Source organism: Dermacentor albipictus, unplaced genomic scaffold (genome assembly GCF_038994185.2).
Source record: "Dermacentor albipictus isolate Rhodes 1998 colony unplaced genomic scaffold, USDA_Dalb.pri_finalv2 scaffold_28, whole genome shotgun sequence".
Taxonomy (NCBI): Eukaryota; Metazoa; Arthropoda; class Arachnida; order Ixodida; family Ixodidae; genus Dermacentor; species Dermacentor albipictus.
The window spans coordinates 188,813-202,448 of record NW_027225582.1 but is presented as its reverse complement, the minus strand read 5'-3'; the positions used below and the strand labels follow the sequence as shown (position 1 = coordinate 202,448).

Here is a 13,636-nt window from a genome sequence, read left to right as displayed (position 1 = left end):
GTCTTAAAACCCGCAATGTGATATCACTGCAAGCGCCGTGTGCGCCTTCGCCCCATTGTCAGCCAGTGCTCTCACTGCCGCACTTCGCGGCACGGTTCGCTAGCGCGCTGCCGGACAGGTCACTATGTCCACTGCACCACAGAGGACTCACCAAGCGACGTCCAAGTTCTCCTCTGTTAACGTACATATCAGGTGTTATATTTTACGCGGAAAAAATATTTTAAAGGAAACTGGCATCTGTAGGCCCGAGACGTTCTTGCAGATAGGCTATACGGGGCTAGGCACACACGAGCATACATGAAGAAAAATGTCGACAATAATTTTGTCAGTTAACTAAAATGCGCTGATATATAATTACTTCCTTGAGGGTGGACTTTACAGTAGTGAAATTGTAGTGGAGGATTCATGTGAGGGCAGCGATTACGTAGCGATGTCCTTCCGATGCTATTCTTTTTCGTGCTCCATCAGTGGTGAGAGCGATGATATGCCCACGTTATCAATGGAACCAGCCACCCATGGACGGTGAATGATAAGAGTGGCATAGAAACGAACTCTTGTAAGGGTAAAAGCAGCCGAGTTGAGGCTACTGCTCGCGAACATATATGCAGATTTTGAATAGGAAGATAAAGAAAACATAGAAGTTAGGAATGAAACCACAACTATGCTGACTTCAGAAGCAGCAATAGAAATGGGGCGTAAGGCGCCAAGGCAACCAGTAGGTAAGCTCTCCAATGTAAAAAACGACCTAATAAACAAACGACAAAGAATCAAAATGTCCAACTCAAGATATCAGACAGAATTCGCTGGACTGTTAAAGCTGATAACCAAGGAGAAAGCTTTATTCGAACTTGTAACGTCCGAAAGATAAGGAAGCAGTAAAAAATGGCCGTAGCATGAAATCAGTGTGAAGAAAACTTGGCATAGAACAAGCCGAGGTGTATACAGTGAAAGATGGGCAGGGTACTGTCAACAGCAATTTGGATGGTATAGGAAAAGCAACAGGATTCTATGCTCACCTGTACAGTACTGAAAGCAGCCATCCTACCTTTATTGAAAGTTGTGATGCACAGAATACAGAAGCTCCTTACATCACTATGGATAACTTTACAAGGACCTTTCAAGAAAATTCCGGGATAAGTGGCAGGGTGAGATGGAATAACAGTCAGTTCAATCAAAGGTAAAGGAGAGAACCAAGAGAACAGGCTGGCTGCAGGAAGGGTTGGGCACGATGAATCGCATCCATGTCATCAGTCAGGTAATTGAGAAATCTGCGGAGAACAATCAGCCTCCTTAATGGTTTTCATAGAATATGAAAAGGCAGTTGATTAAGCAGAGATACTAGCAGTCATCAAAGCATATCGTAATTAAAGAATAGATGAGGCATAAGTGAATACCTGTGTACATATCTAGAAAGACCCCATAGCTACCTTGGTTTTGCACAATAAAAGTAGGAAATTACATATCAAGAAATGGATCAGGTGAGGAGACACAATCTCCCCAATGCCATTCACTGTATGGTTAGACCTATTCAAGCTATTAGACTAGGACACCTTATGAGTGAAGATCAACGGTGAATATATCAACAACATTCGATTTATAGACGGCATTGTCCGGTTCAGCAACACTAGGGATGAATTGCAAGACGTAATTGAGGACCTTAATCGAGAAAGTACAAGAGTCAGGTTGAAGAATAATATGCAGAAGACAAAGGTAGTGTTCATTAGCTTGGCAAGGGAGCAAGAAATCGTGATCGCCAGTGAGCATCTAGAGTCTGTGCAGGAGTACCTTTATCTCGGTCAGTTACTCACAGGAGACCCTGATCAGAGAAGGAAATTTATAGAAGGATAAAAATGGGATGGGAGTGCATACTGCAGGCATTACCGAATCTTGACTAGAAAGTTACCACTGTCGTTGAAAATAAAATGTAAAATATTTGCATTCTGCCGGTGCTAAAATATTGGGCATCAACATGGAGGTTAGCAAGGAAACACGAGAACTAGTTAAGGACCACGCAAAGAGTAATGTAGCGAAAAATGTAAGATGTAACGATAAGAGACCGGAAGAGAACGGTGTGTATCAGAGACCAAACCAGTATAGCCGATATTCTAGTTCACATTGGGCCAATAAAATTGAGCTGGCCAGGCTAGGTAATGCGTAGAGTACTTAACCAATGGACTAATTAGAGGTACGTAATGTGTGCAAAGGGAAGGGAAGCGCAATCGAGGATGGCATAAAATAAGGTGGGGGGATGAAATTAGAAAATTTGCAGGTGCAAGTTAGAATGAGCTGGCGCCAGACGGGCGTATTGCAAGACCGCTGGGAGATGCTTTCGTCCTGCAGTGAACATACCACATGCTGTTGCTGCTGATGATGATAAACGAAAGCTACGAAATCGTGGCCCAGCTCCTGAAACCGCGCCGGGTGGCTATCTTACAGCAATGGCACGGATTGTCACACCAGTGAGAACGCTGCACACAGTAAAATAAGCAGATGCAGCGTTGCGACATCTCGTACAGCAGGGGAAAGCTCCGCCACATCCACTGTCGGGTAGGCGCAGGTGAATTCGGCAGGGGATCGGGAAACAGTTTTAGCACCAGTACAGTTCAAATATAGGTCTCAGAACATCTCCGCCCGGGGTTGGCGCTGCTGCCAAAGTGTGGTCGATAGCGCTCTACGTAGCTCGAACTTGACAAGAACCCAGGTGGCGCTCGTGTCAGCTCCTGATAGCGTGCTTGGCGGCTATCTTCCAGCGATGGCATGGGTTGTCGCAGCAGTGAGAATATTGCACATGGTAGAGTAAGCAGATCTAGCGTTCAAATCTTGTACAACAGGTGAAATTTCCGTAGGTGAAACGGTGAACTCGGGTAGGCCAAGGGAAAACAGTTGCAGTACGAGCAAACTTCAAATATATGTTACAGAACGTGATCCACCCGTCTGTCAGTGCTGCCAGTGTGTGATGGACAGTGGTCGAACACAGCTCGAACTTGACAGTCGTCCAAGTGGTGCTCGTGTCAGCTCTTCATAGCGTGCCGGGCCGCGAAGCAAGCAGCTAGCTAGTAGACGTCTATCATATAGCTTGACCTGGATCAGTTACCTTTCGTTTGTAATCCAGAGAAAAGACGGGGAATGCGGGAGATGGAAATTCAAGACGATGAGCAAAACGTGAACGAGGTGAATGCTGGAGCCAACGTTTCGACAAGTGGACTTGTCTTCTTCAAGGCGACGTATGCTTTCCTCGCCACAGTATATATAGGCGGGGTTCGTCTAAAGGGGAGAGGGTGTGAGGGGGGAGGATGCGGAAACGAGGGAAATGTGTTAGCGTGTCGAATTGAGAGTAAAGGAACGTTGTGTACAAGATCAAAGCCAGGGCACAACAACCCCCCCCCCCCCCCCCCGGTCTGTCAACGCACGCGCGTTAGCCGGCGTGTCAAGGGCGTCTGACACGCCGGCTGACAAAAAAAAAAGAGAAAGAAAGAAAGAAAGGTAAGGAAAGGAAAAAAAGAAAGGGGGGGGGATAGGCCAAGAAATCAAACTAAGTGTTGCTGCCTATAGCTTGAAGTTTAGCATAGCGAATAGATTCTAAAGCTCCCTTTGAAACGTTTATGCCTATTGGTTGCAGTGTCTTGAACTTATGGACCAGGTATGATTCTCTGTAGTTTCTTTGTCGTTCAGAACGGAAATTTGACTGTAAGATGTAGAGTTCATCAAAGTTATGACCTGGTTGATTGAAATGCTCGGCGACGACTTTGGGAAGCTTTTTAGCTGTGTCCGCGCAATGTCCGTTTAATCTGACGTTCATTGATTGTCCCGTTTCACCGATATATTGTTTCTTACAGAAGGAATATTCAAGCGTATAAATTACATCTGAACTGGTACAAGTGAAGCTAGATTTGACTTCATGTGTATAAGGATTTGCGGTGCTTTTAATTTTAATGTCACTTTGAAGGTGCCTGCAGGTTTTGCACCTAGGGCGACAACATGCTTTTATTACGGGGGAATGCTGTTGGCTGACTTTTGCGTGCACTAACATGTCTTTAAAGTTCTTGTTTCGGTGATAGGTAACCCTGGGTACATCCGGGAACGCTTTTCGCAGACGCTCGTTACTTGATAATATTGGGTGGTATTTTCTTAGAATGTTGTTTATGTTTGGGAGTGCGTTAGAATATTTTGTTATAAAGGCCGGCGGTCTGTCAGATTCTAATGTCGGCTGTCTCTTCGCCAATTCCGACTGTCTCTCCTATCTTGACGCGGCATCATAAGCTCTATTGAAAGCAACTTGGGGATAGTTCCTTTCTGCTAGCGTTGATTTAAGGACACACATTTCTTCATTCGCTGCGGGACTAATGACCTTAACCGCGACACCAGTGACAACACAGTCGAGGCCATGAAAACGCTCATAAACGATTTGCACACCAACAGACCAAACGCAGAAATCACCTTGACAACAATACTTCCCAGGATCTCAAACAAACACATGCCACTTATTCAACAATCAGCGACGCTCCTATCTCACGCACTAGGGACGCGTAAGCTCAATGATTTTCTTCTTGACATTGGAAACCAACATGAAAACGTCGATGTCATCCACCACGCTGAAATGCACCAGGACCCCGACATTCTGCTCGCCCGGGATGGACTTTACCCCAATTTTTTTGGCGTCAAGGTAATGGCTGACAACATCAAGTACATGCTCAGGAACCCTTTTAAATCGACGCAACCTACAACACCAATAAATTCTGCGTCCCAGTTAGCTTCAATACAGGAACACACACCTGAAATTTTCAACACCAGCTCAGACGCACGTTACACCGCAGCTAGGACCCATGAAGCATCTACACAGACGGCGGAGGCGGAACTAACACCACCTTTACAACATCCGCGCATACGGAAGCCCGCAACCACCCGCGAAGCCTTCACGCAAACAGCTACATACACTAATAAACAGACCGACACGCAGACAGAAATCGGTGCAGGCCTCGACAAGAAAATTAGGCATAAAAAGATACCACCTGAAGATATGCCGCCCCGGAGGTCTGCCCGAACCATACAGAAATGACTACCACGCACTAGGGATAGCACACGCAACAACAAATCTCGCCCTTTCCTCCAATCCCGCAAACTCGTCGCCAAACAATCAAATTACAGATTTCACCTAAAAACTTACACTAGCTCCATTAAACAGAGGAAAATCCCAAAAGGTCTCAGAATTAAGGTTAGATGCGCCCTCGGTTCTTTACACTCGAGGCTATTATTAATGTGGAATGCTGTCCTAGAAAATGCATCGCTCTCCCTTATTGATACTCTCGAAGAACACTGCAAAGAACTACTTATGATAATCTCTGATCAACTCGACAGCATAATGTTAGCTGAACCGGAAAGAAGAGAACTTAAACAATTCGTCCAAACTAAGGAGGAAAAAAACTACATAAATACCAGCGCAAAGATGTTAGAGCTGCAGATCCACCCAAAGAAACTAATGTAACCCCTTCAGCACGTAGCTCCACCGACAGTCCTACAGGCGAACATCCAGAGCACTGGAGCAATGTAGTAGACATATCCCATAGTCTAAGCCCCGAAAAAGTTTATTTCCTGAAACGTGGTCTAACGTTTTGTCCGACGAACAACGCAGTAAACGAATACGAACTCCAGAAAGACGTAACAGAGTTTTCACGACGCATGCGCATCAAGGAGTTCTTTTTTAGTAGACCAGATGTAGGAAAAGAAAATAGAAACTCTCTTAGACCACCTAGCACATGGACACCGGAAACCGAACAGTGCCCAGACCTCGATTTTCACTTAAAACTGATATCAAAGAAAATCCTAGAGTCAACGCGGCATTGCCAGAAACGCAAAAATTTGATCCCCGCTCAACACCAAATCCTTAAAGAACTTGCGAAAAGGAATGATATTGTAATAAAACCAGCAGACGAAGGCGGCAGTATCGTAATCTGGCCTATATAAAAGTATAAGAATGAGGCCTCTAAACAACTGAGCAACCACACCTATTATAGAAAACTCGACTTTAACCCAACTTCAGATTACAGCAATATTGTGATAAGCACAATAGCGGAGCTCCTGTCCAGGGAACTAATCACGCATTCTGATTATGGCTTCATGATGCCCAAGAACAAAGCAGCAGGCCGCTTTTATCTTCTTCCTAAAATACATAAAGTTCCGGTCAAAGAAATATTTACAGCAGAAATCCCAGGTCGGCCTATTGTGTCTAATAACAACACACCTACTGAGTCACTATCTAAGTTCTTAAATCACCACCTGTCAAACATACCCACCACCCTCCCATCTTTCGTTCAAGACACGCCGCACTTCCTTTGAATTATCTTCGGCATCAACGCCAACCAAATCCTTTCCGACCGCGCTATTCTAGACACTTTGGATGTTTCTGCCTTTTACACCAACATTCCCATGAGTGAAGGAATTGAAGCCGTTTCTAGATCCCTCGCAATGAATCCCCAAGCGCACTCTCCTGAAGTTAACTTATCGCTCCTTAAGTTAGTTCTCATGCTCAACTATTTCGAATTCAATTCTACACACTACCTGCAACTTTTATGCACTAGCATGGGTACGCCATTCGCTCCCACGTATGCGAACATCTTCATGGAACAGCTTGAAGCAGACCTGCTGAAATCCTACCCGTTAAAACCCCACACCTATCTTCGTTACATTGACGACGTATTTATAATATGGGAACACGGCACAAGCGCCTTAACCAATTTAATTAGCCATTTCAATCGCTTTCACCCGAGTATTAAATTTACTGCTCACCACTCTCCTAGTCAGATCAACTTCCTGGACATGACGGTCTACCTAGAAAACGGAAAACTGAGAACGACACTTTACCGGAAGCCTACAGATAGCCACACATTGATAATGTATGTTCCAAGCTAGCGTCAGCGTGTTATGGGCTCTTAAAGGCGAGGGCATGCTTCGATATTTCGGTACTAAAAATAATCTACTTTTCTCTCTTTCATGGTCATATGACATACTGTTGCGAATCATGGTCGTCCACATTTAAAACATATTTGGATCCAATTTTGCGCTTACAAAAGAGAGCAGTGCGGATAATGACGTTTTCTAGTCCATTCGAATCCAGCAGTCATTTATTTTGCAGGTTGAAGATACTTCCCTTTACCCTATCCTCCGAAATGAAAGTTGCTGTTTTAGTGAATAACATACTATGTCGCAATCACTTATTGTCGTTTAGTATATTTGTGATTCCTACACGAAATACTAGACACGCCACTAACATAAATTTCAATTTACCAGTTACCCGAAACACATACGGTCAAAGACTAATTCAGTATCATGGTACAAAGATATGGAACGCCTTACCAATAGAAGTGAAGAGTGCCAGTAACTTTTTATTTTCCATAAAAAGATTATATCTCTCAAAAATTAGTTAAGAATGTTGCTTTGTCTTTGTGGTGATATTTATTCTGTAATACCTTTCTATTGTTGCACTGATGTATGTTTTCTTTTTTCCCTCTTGTTTCTCATCCTGTACAATTATGTATAATTAATATAAATTTGTTCATCACTGTCCTGATCGCCGCAGCACAAACGCATGTATACCACATGGGCCCACACAAGCCTTGGCTATGGGCCCAACAGTTGTTTGCTTATGTTGATGTACAAATTCATGATGAATAAATAATGTCTAATAATGTCTAATAGCCAGCAATATTTAGATTACAACAGTCATCACCCACGACATTGCAAGCAAGGAATTTTTGTCAGGCAAGCGAAACGTATAAGAAGAATCTGCAGCGAAGACCATGATTATATCCACCACCTAAATGACCTTAAATCAACGCTAGAAGAAAGGAACTATCCCAACATTGCTCTCGATAGTGCTTATGATGCCGCGTCAAGATTGGAGAGACAGTCGGAATTGGCGAAGAGACAGCCCTCATTAGAATCTGACAGACCACCGGCCTTTATAACAAAATATTCTAATGCACTCCCAAACATAAACAACATTCTAAGAAAATACCACCCAATATTATCAAGTAACGAGCGTCTGCGAAAAGCGTTCCCGGATGTACCCAGGGTTACCTATCACCGAAACAAGAACTTTAAAGACATCTTAGTGCACGCAAAAGTCAGCCAACAGCATTCCCCCGTAATAAAAGCATGTTGTCGCCCTAGGTGCAAAACCTGCAGGCACCTTCAAAGTGACATTAAAATTACAAGCACCGCAAATAGTTATACACATGAAGTCAAATCTAGCTTCACTTGTACAAGTTCAGATGTAATTTATACGCTTGAATATTCCTTCTGTAAGAAACAATATATCGGTGAAACACGACAATCAATGAGCGTCAGATTAAACGGACATCGCGCGGACACAGCTAAAAAGCTTCCCAAAGTCGTCGCCGAGCATTTCAACCAACCAGGTCATAACGTTGATGAACTCTACATCTTACAGTCAAATTTCCGTTCTGAACGAGAAAGAAAATACAGAGAATCATACCTGATCCATAAGTTCAAGACATTGCAACCAATAGGCATAAACGTTTCAAAGGGAGCTTTAGAATCTATTCGCTAAGCTAAACTTCAAGCTATAGGCAACAACACCTAGTTTGATTTCTTGGCGTATCCCCCCTTTCTTTTTCCTTTCCTTTCTTTCTTTCTTTTTTTTATCAGCCGGCGTGTCAGACGCCCTTGACAGGCCGGCTAACGCGCGTGCGTTGACAGACCGGGGGGGGGGGGGAGGGTGTTGTGCCCTGGTTTTGACCTTGTACACAGCATTCCTCTACTATCAATTCGACAAGCTAACACATTTTCCCTCGTTTCCACATCCGCCCACCTCACCCCTTTTCCCTTTAGAAGAACCGCGCCTATATATAATGTGGCGAGGAAAGCATACGTCGCCTTGAAGAAGACATATCCACTTGTCGAATGGTTGGGTCTTGCATTCACCTTGTTCACGTTTTGCTCATCGTCTTTCGTTTGTAATAATAATAATATTTGGGGTTTTACGTGCCAAAACCACTTTCTGATTATGAGGCACGCCATAGTGGAGGACTCCGGAAATTTTGACCACCTGGGGTTCTTTAACGTGCACCTAAATCTAAGCACACGGGTGTTTTCGCATTTCGCCCCCATCGAAATGCGGCCGCCGTGGCCGGGATTCGATCCCGCGACCTCGTGCTCAGCAGCCCAACACCATAGCCACTGAGCTACCACGGCGGGTCTTTCGTTTGTAAGCTGCACTCAGGACATGTACCTTTACAAGCTAGATGGTAGCTCGGTTAATGCTCCATCCACTTATCGCTAGCAGCCACACTGCGAAGCACCGCGTTAGCTTCGGTGCAGAAATTCCATGTTCTGGCTTGTCGCAGCTTCGCAGGAGCTATAGATGGCTCTACTTACCATATTTACAATCCCGAAATGTCGAATTCTTATTTTACATGTCACTACGAAAGCACAAGGTAGGCAATGACCACAGTAAGGAAACTGTGGTGAGTGTCTTTCTTGTGCCTAGTTGATTTCTATCCAGATAAGCTTTTGACAAGCACTTGATATCATAACACTAATATTGCACCCATAGCAAAGTGATAATCGTTTGAAGAAGTAATCAATACAATGTAGCTTTATATTTTTGTCAATACGTTGCACCAGTACCGGAATAGTTGTCCCAATGTTCACAAAGAAATGTATTTATGCTCTACATATTGTTCTCCCACATCTTCGTTTTACACTGCGAGACTGTTTCTGCATAAGCTCATGCAAGTATAAGCATTTCTAGCAATCAAATGGCATCTGCACTCACCAGCTTTAATGTGTGCCAGAGTTGGTATTAAAACATTATTGGAGGTTTTGATACAAAATCTGACGTCTGCTATGCATGTGGGGCAGAAGCAGCAAGTGTTCATAATGACCCTTTATTCTTAAGAATTTAAGATTTAATTTAATTTAATTTAAGAATTAAGCTAAAAGAAGTATTGCAGCTCAGCATAATTATAATCTGAGTCACATAATACATCGCAGCCTACTGGTCATGTTCAGCCATTCTCCGCGTTCGAGCACCATGCCTGTAAATTATTATTCACTTTCTGAATCTGAAAATAACTTTTGTCTTATGACACCAGTGGATCAGTATTAGCACGCTATACCACCCATTTTCGGCTCTAGCAGTGCACGTAATAAGCATGCCTGTCTGAAATAGTGCAGTAAATGCACAATTATATTTCCCTCTTTTCTGAGGTCATGAGTAGAGTGATCTGCTTGTGCATCTTATGAGCCAGTAGATTTGCACTGATATGAACATGCATGCATTAATATGCAAAAGCCGCATATACTATTTCCATGACCGAATACAGCCTTTAAATACCACTATCACCTCAGGTGAGCTGCACTCTAAGCGGTTGCATGTAGTATTAATGGCAGCAGAACTGAGTGGAAGTGTGTGGAGATTGCATATTAAGCAATACAAAATGGCATACGGGAACGCTGTTTCCTGTCTCTACACAGACACAACCTTGCCTCGCTGTTCGTAGATGCTTAAGGGAGCAGCAAAAATTGTTGTTTGTTTCATAAATACCATTGTGATTTTGTACGGTTGCTATGAATATGACTAAAGAGCGGCTCCTTAGTAAATGCAACTTATTTTCAGATGATTTAGGAATATTAGTTATTAATGCAGCGGAAGAAAATTGGCCCGTTAAAATTGTAATTCAACTGTTTATAAAACGTGCACAGGGACCAATAAGCTTCGTTTGAGAGCATCGCTAAATGTAGCAGAACATATTTTCAAATAAGGCAAACAGTGCAGAGAAAGAACAGGCTAAGACTTGCACACACACACACACAAACACACACACACACACACACACACACACACACACACGCACACACACACGCGCGCGCACACACACATACGCACACACACACACACACACACACACACACACACAAAACTGATTTGTTGTGCTTTGAAAAGTTACCAATTGCAATTTCAACTGAACTGTGGCTGGCCTATCATGAAGAGCTCCTAGTGGACCCTGGAGCAATGTTTTGGAGCATTGTTTTGTGGTACATTGGGACCACCACATCTGAGTTTTGGTGACATGAATAGACTTCTGTTTCACATCTGAAGCCGCACTACTATTGGCGCGTGGTTTGAGCTGTCACACTAAAAGGTAATGTATTAATTATTATTTATGTATTATTAAACAAGGAATTGAGGCTCCATAGCCTAATTACTGAGTTGAGACCTATCCATTAATGGTATACAAACAAGATAAACATTTTGTGGTGCACTCCTAAAAACCTAATTACCCTCTTGCCAGCACAAATGAAAAACAACACCTTTATTGTTTTGATTCGAAATTCACATAGAATATGGTAAATTTCAAAAGCGAAAGGCCACTTTCATTACTGATAAGAAGCACAACACTAATTTCCTTCTTTTGAAGCTGGCAGTATGTAAATATTGCAATTTGGCAAGGTAGAGTTCAGACTTATATTAATAACTTAATTAAAAAGCTAAAAGATTCTCCACCAATAAATGCAAGTACAGCTCATTTTCATATATGTCAGGAAACACGGTAACCAAGTTTTTCAACTGCCCTCATATAGTACCCATGACGTAGATTAAGAAAAGACGCACCTTTACCTACTCGCCTATCTCGTGGCAGTTGTCAATGAAAACGGGGCCGCAGGCCGTGTATTTCGCGGCATTGTGGGACACGTGGGTCGCTGCGTGGGGGATATTCACGTCCTGCCAGGTAGCACGCATTGCCTATGCTACCAAAGGGGAGCACAACAGTGAGTGTTACACGCTCGTTGCCGTAAAGATGAAATGACACAAAGCTTCTCCGAAGGAAGCTGAACCCGAAAAGGGACCGAATTCACGAACCTTTTTGCTCGCAACTGCTATATTCCATTGACAAGCCACCTGCGGTATTATTATGTTCCGTATTTGGATTGGCTGAAATAGGCTCTTACGAATGATTCCTGCGTAAGAGCTTCATGTGAATAAAGACCTGTCCACTCGCACAAGCTTGGAAATAAAATTGCACTTGTCCAGTGTTTCCTCGCATAGAATTTATTTCAGATATCGTGCTGAACGTTCAACTAAGGTTTAGCAACCTTAGTTGAACATTGATTGTCAATAAGTGCGCTTTATTTGCACTGTAAAATTATTTACGCGTTTAAAAGTGAATGAGGGTGTAAATGTGTCTGTGACTCGCACCCATACATCCTTTCTGGGTGCGAGATAGAGACCAATTTACACGGTCGTTCACTTTGAAGGGCGTTAATCATTGTACTGTGTGCCGTAATACTTACCTACTGGTTGATCAAGAGTACCAAAGTGTTGCGCACTTCTTTCGACAGTATTCACTGGTGGCGGCGGCACGCCCTCCTTGGCGGATCTGCTGCCCTTTTCGAGCAGCCCCGGCGACAAGGAGGAGCGGCGCACCACACTCGTGTTCCTGCTCGTGTTCGCCACCATGTTCGCCGCCTCTGCGGGCGGCATGCTGCTCGTTCTGGTCTTGGTGCGTCTGCTGAGCGACAAGGAGCACAGCACCGGAGCCAACTACAGCGTCTACGAAATAGCGAGCCCCGTGATCGCCAACGGTAGCAGCACATCCACAAATGGAGGGTCATGAGGCTCTCGACGCACCTCCTTCTGCCGACAAGAGACCACTTCGGCAGCTGTCGATCCACTTTTATTGTTCGCCAATCTATAATTTTCAAAAATATTTATGTGTACAGTTCTTGTCGCGGTTGAAAGATTGAAAGTGAATAAAAAAAGTACTTCTCAGATGCACAGCTAATTTATGCCCCGGTTATGCGGACAACCAATCGGCCCGAGGTCCGTATGCGTGCAAAACATTGGTGCCCACTGGTCGGCAGTGCGCTTGAGCTTTCGCGACGGTGAACGATTGTAGTGCAAAGCATTCGATGACCCCCATTCTCGAGCAGAATTTACAATTTAATCGTGCTTAGTATCGCCACATCTAGAGGTTGGTTGTTGCTTAGTAAAGATATATTTTGAATTATGGGGCTTATAAATGCTAGGGTCCGAGCCAGATCACCCCCGACCGCTGTGCTGCCCCTACCCGACGTCATTGCCCATTTGGGCTGGGGGCCAGCGTTCGAAACCGACCACCGAAGATTTCATTGTGATAACAATTATGTGGACACTCCAAACTAATTTCCGCCGCCGTCATCACCGTGAGGTTCCGCATAAAGTCCAAGCGCGATAACATCGCGGCCGCGCGCCGTACTCGGTCGGTGCGCGGCGAAGCTTTCGAGAGCGATCCGAGAAGGGGGTTCGCTTGATGAGGCCGCGTCTTCTCGCACGCACAAGGGGGCACCTAAATTAGGGAGTGGAAGAGAAAGGAATGAGACAGCGAGAGAAATCGTATTCATCAGGGCTCCCACAAAAATGCTTATTTGTTGAAACGTTGGCTCCACATTGTGGCTCCCCTTGCTGACCGGTTATACTCCTTGCAACCTCTGTGCTTTGTTTGAATGCAGAAACCGCGATCTTTTTCAACATTGAACCGGAAATTGTGTTTTTCATGTGCCTGCGAGCAACGTTTGGGCTTGCTAATATGTTTATTTTAGCGTCCTTGTTCATTCATACAGTCTTTGCAGAACTGGG

General features: G+C 44.1%; 1 protein-coding gene across 1 annotated transcript in view; it reads left to right on the top strand.

The window, feature by feature from the left end:
- The window catches only part of LOC135913890 (uncharacterized), a 45,650-nt gene extending 32,909 nt beyond the window's left edge, over nt 1–12,741 (top strand). Inside the window, exon 3 of the mRNA XM_065446570.1 lies at nt 12,361–12,741. Within this exon, the coding sequence (XP_065302642.1) occupies nt 12,361–12,635 (275 nt within the window). The 3' untranslated portion in view covers nt 12,636–12,741. The remainder of the gene's footprint in view (nt 1–12,360) is intronic.
- The last annotated feature ends 895 nt before the right edge of the window (nt 12,742–13,636 follow it).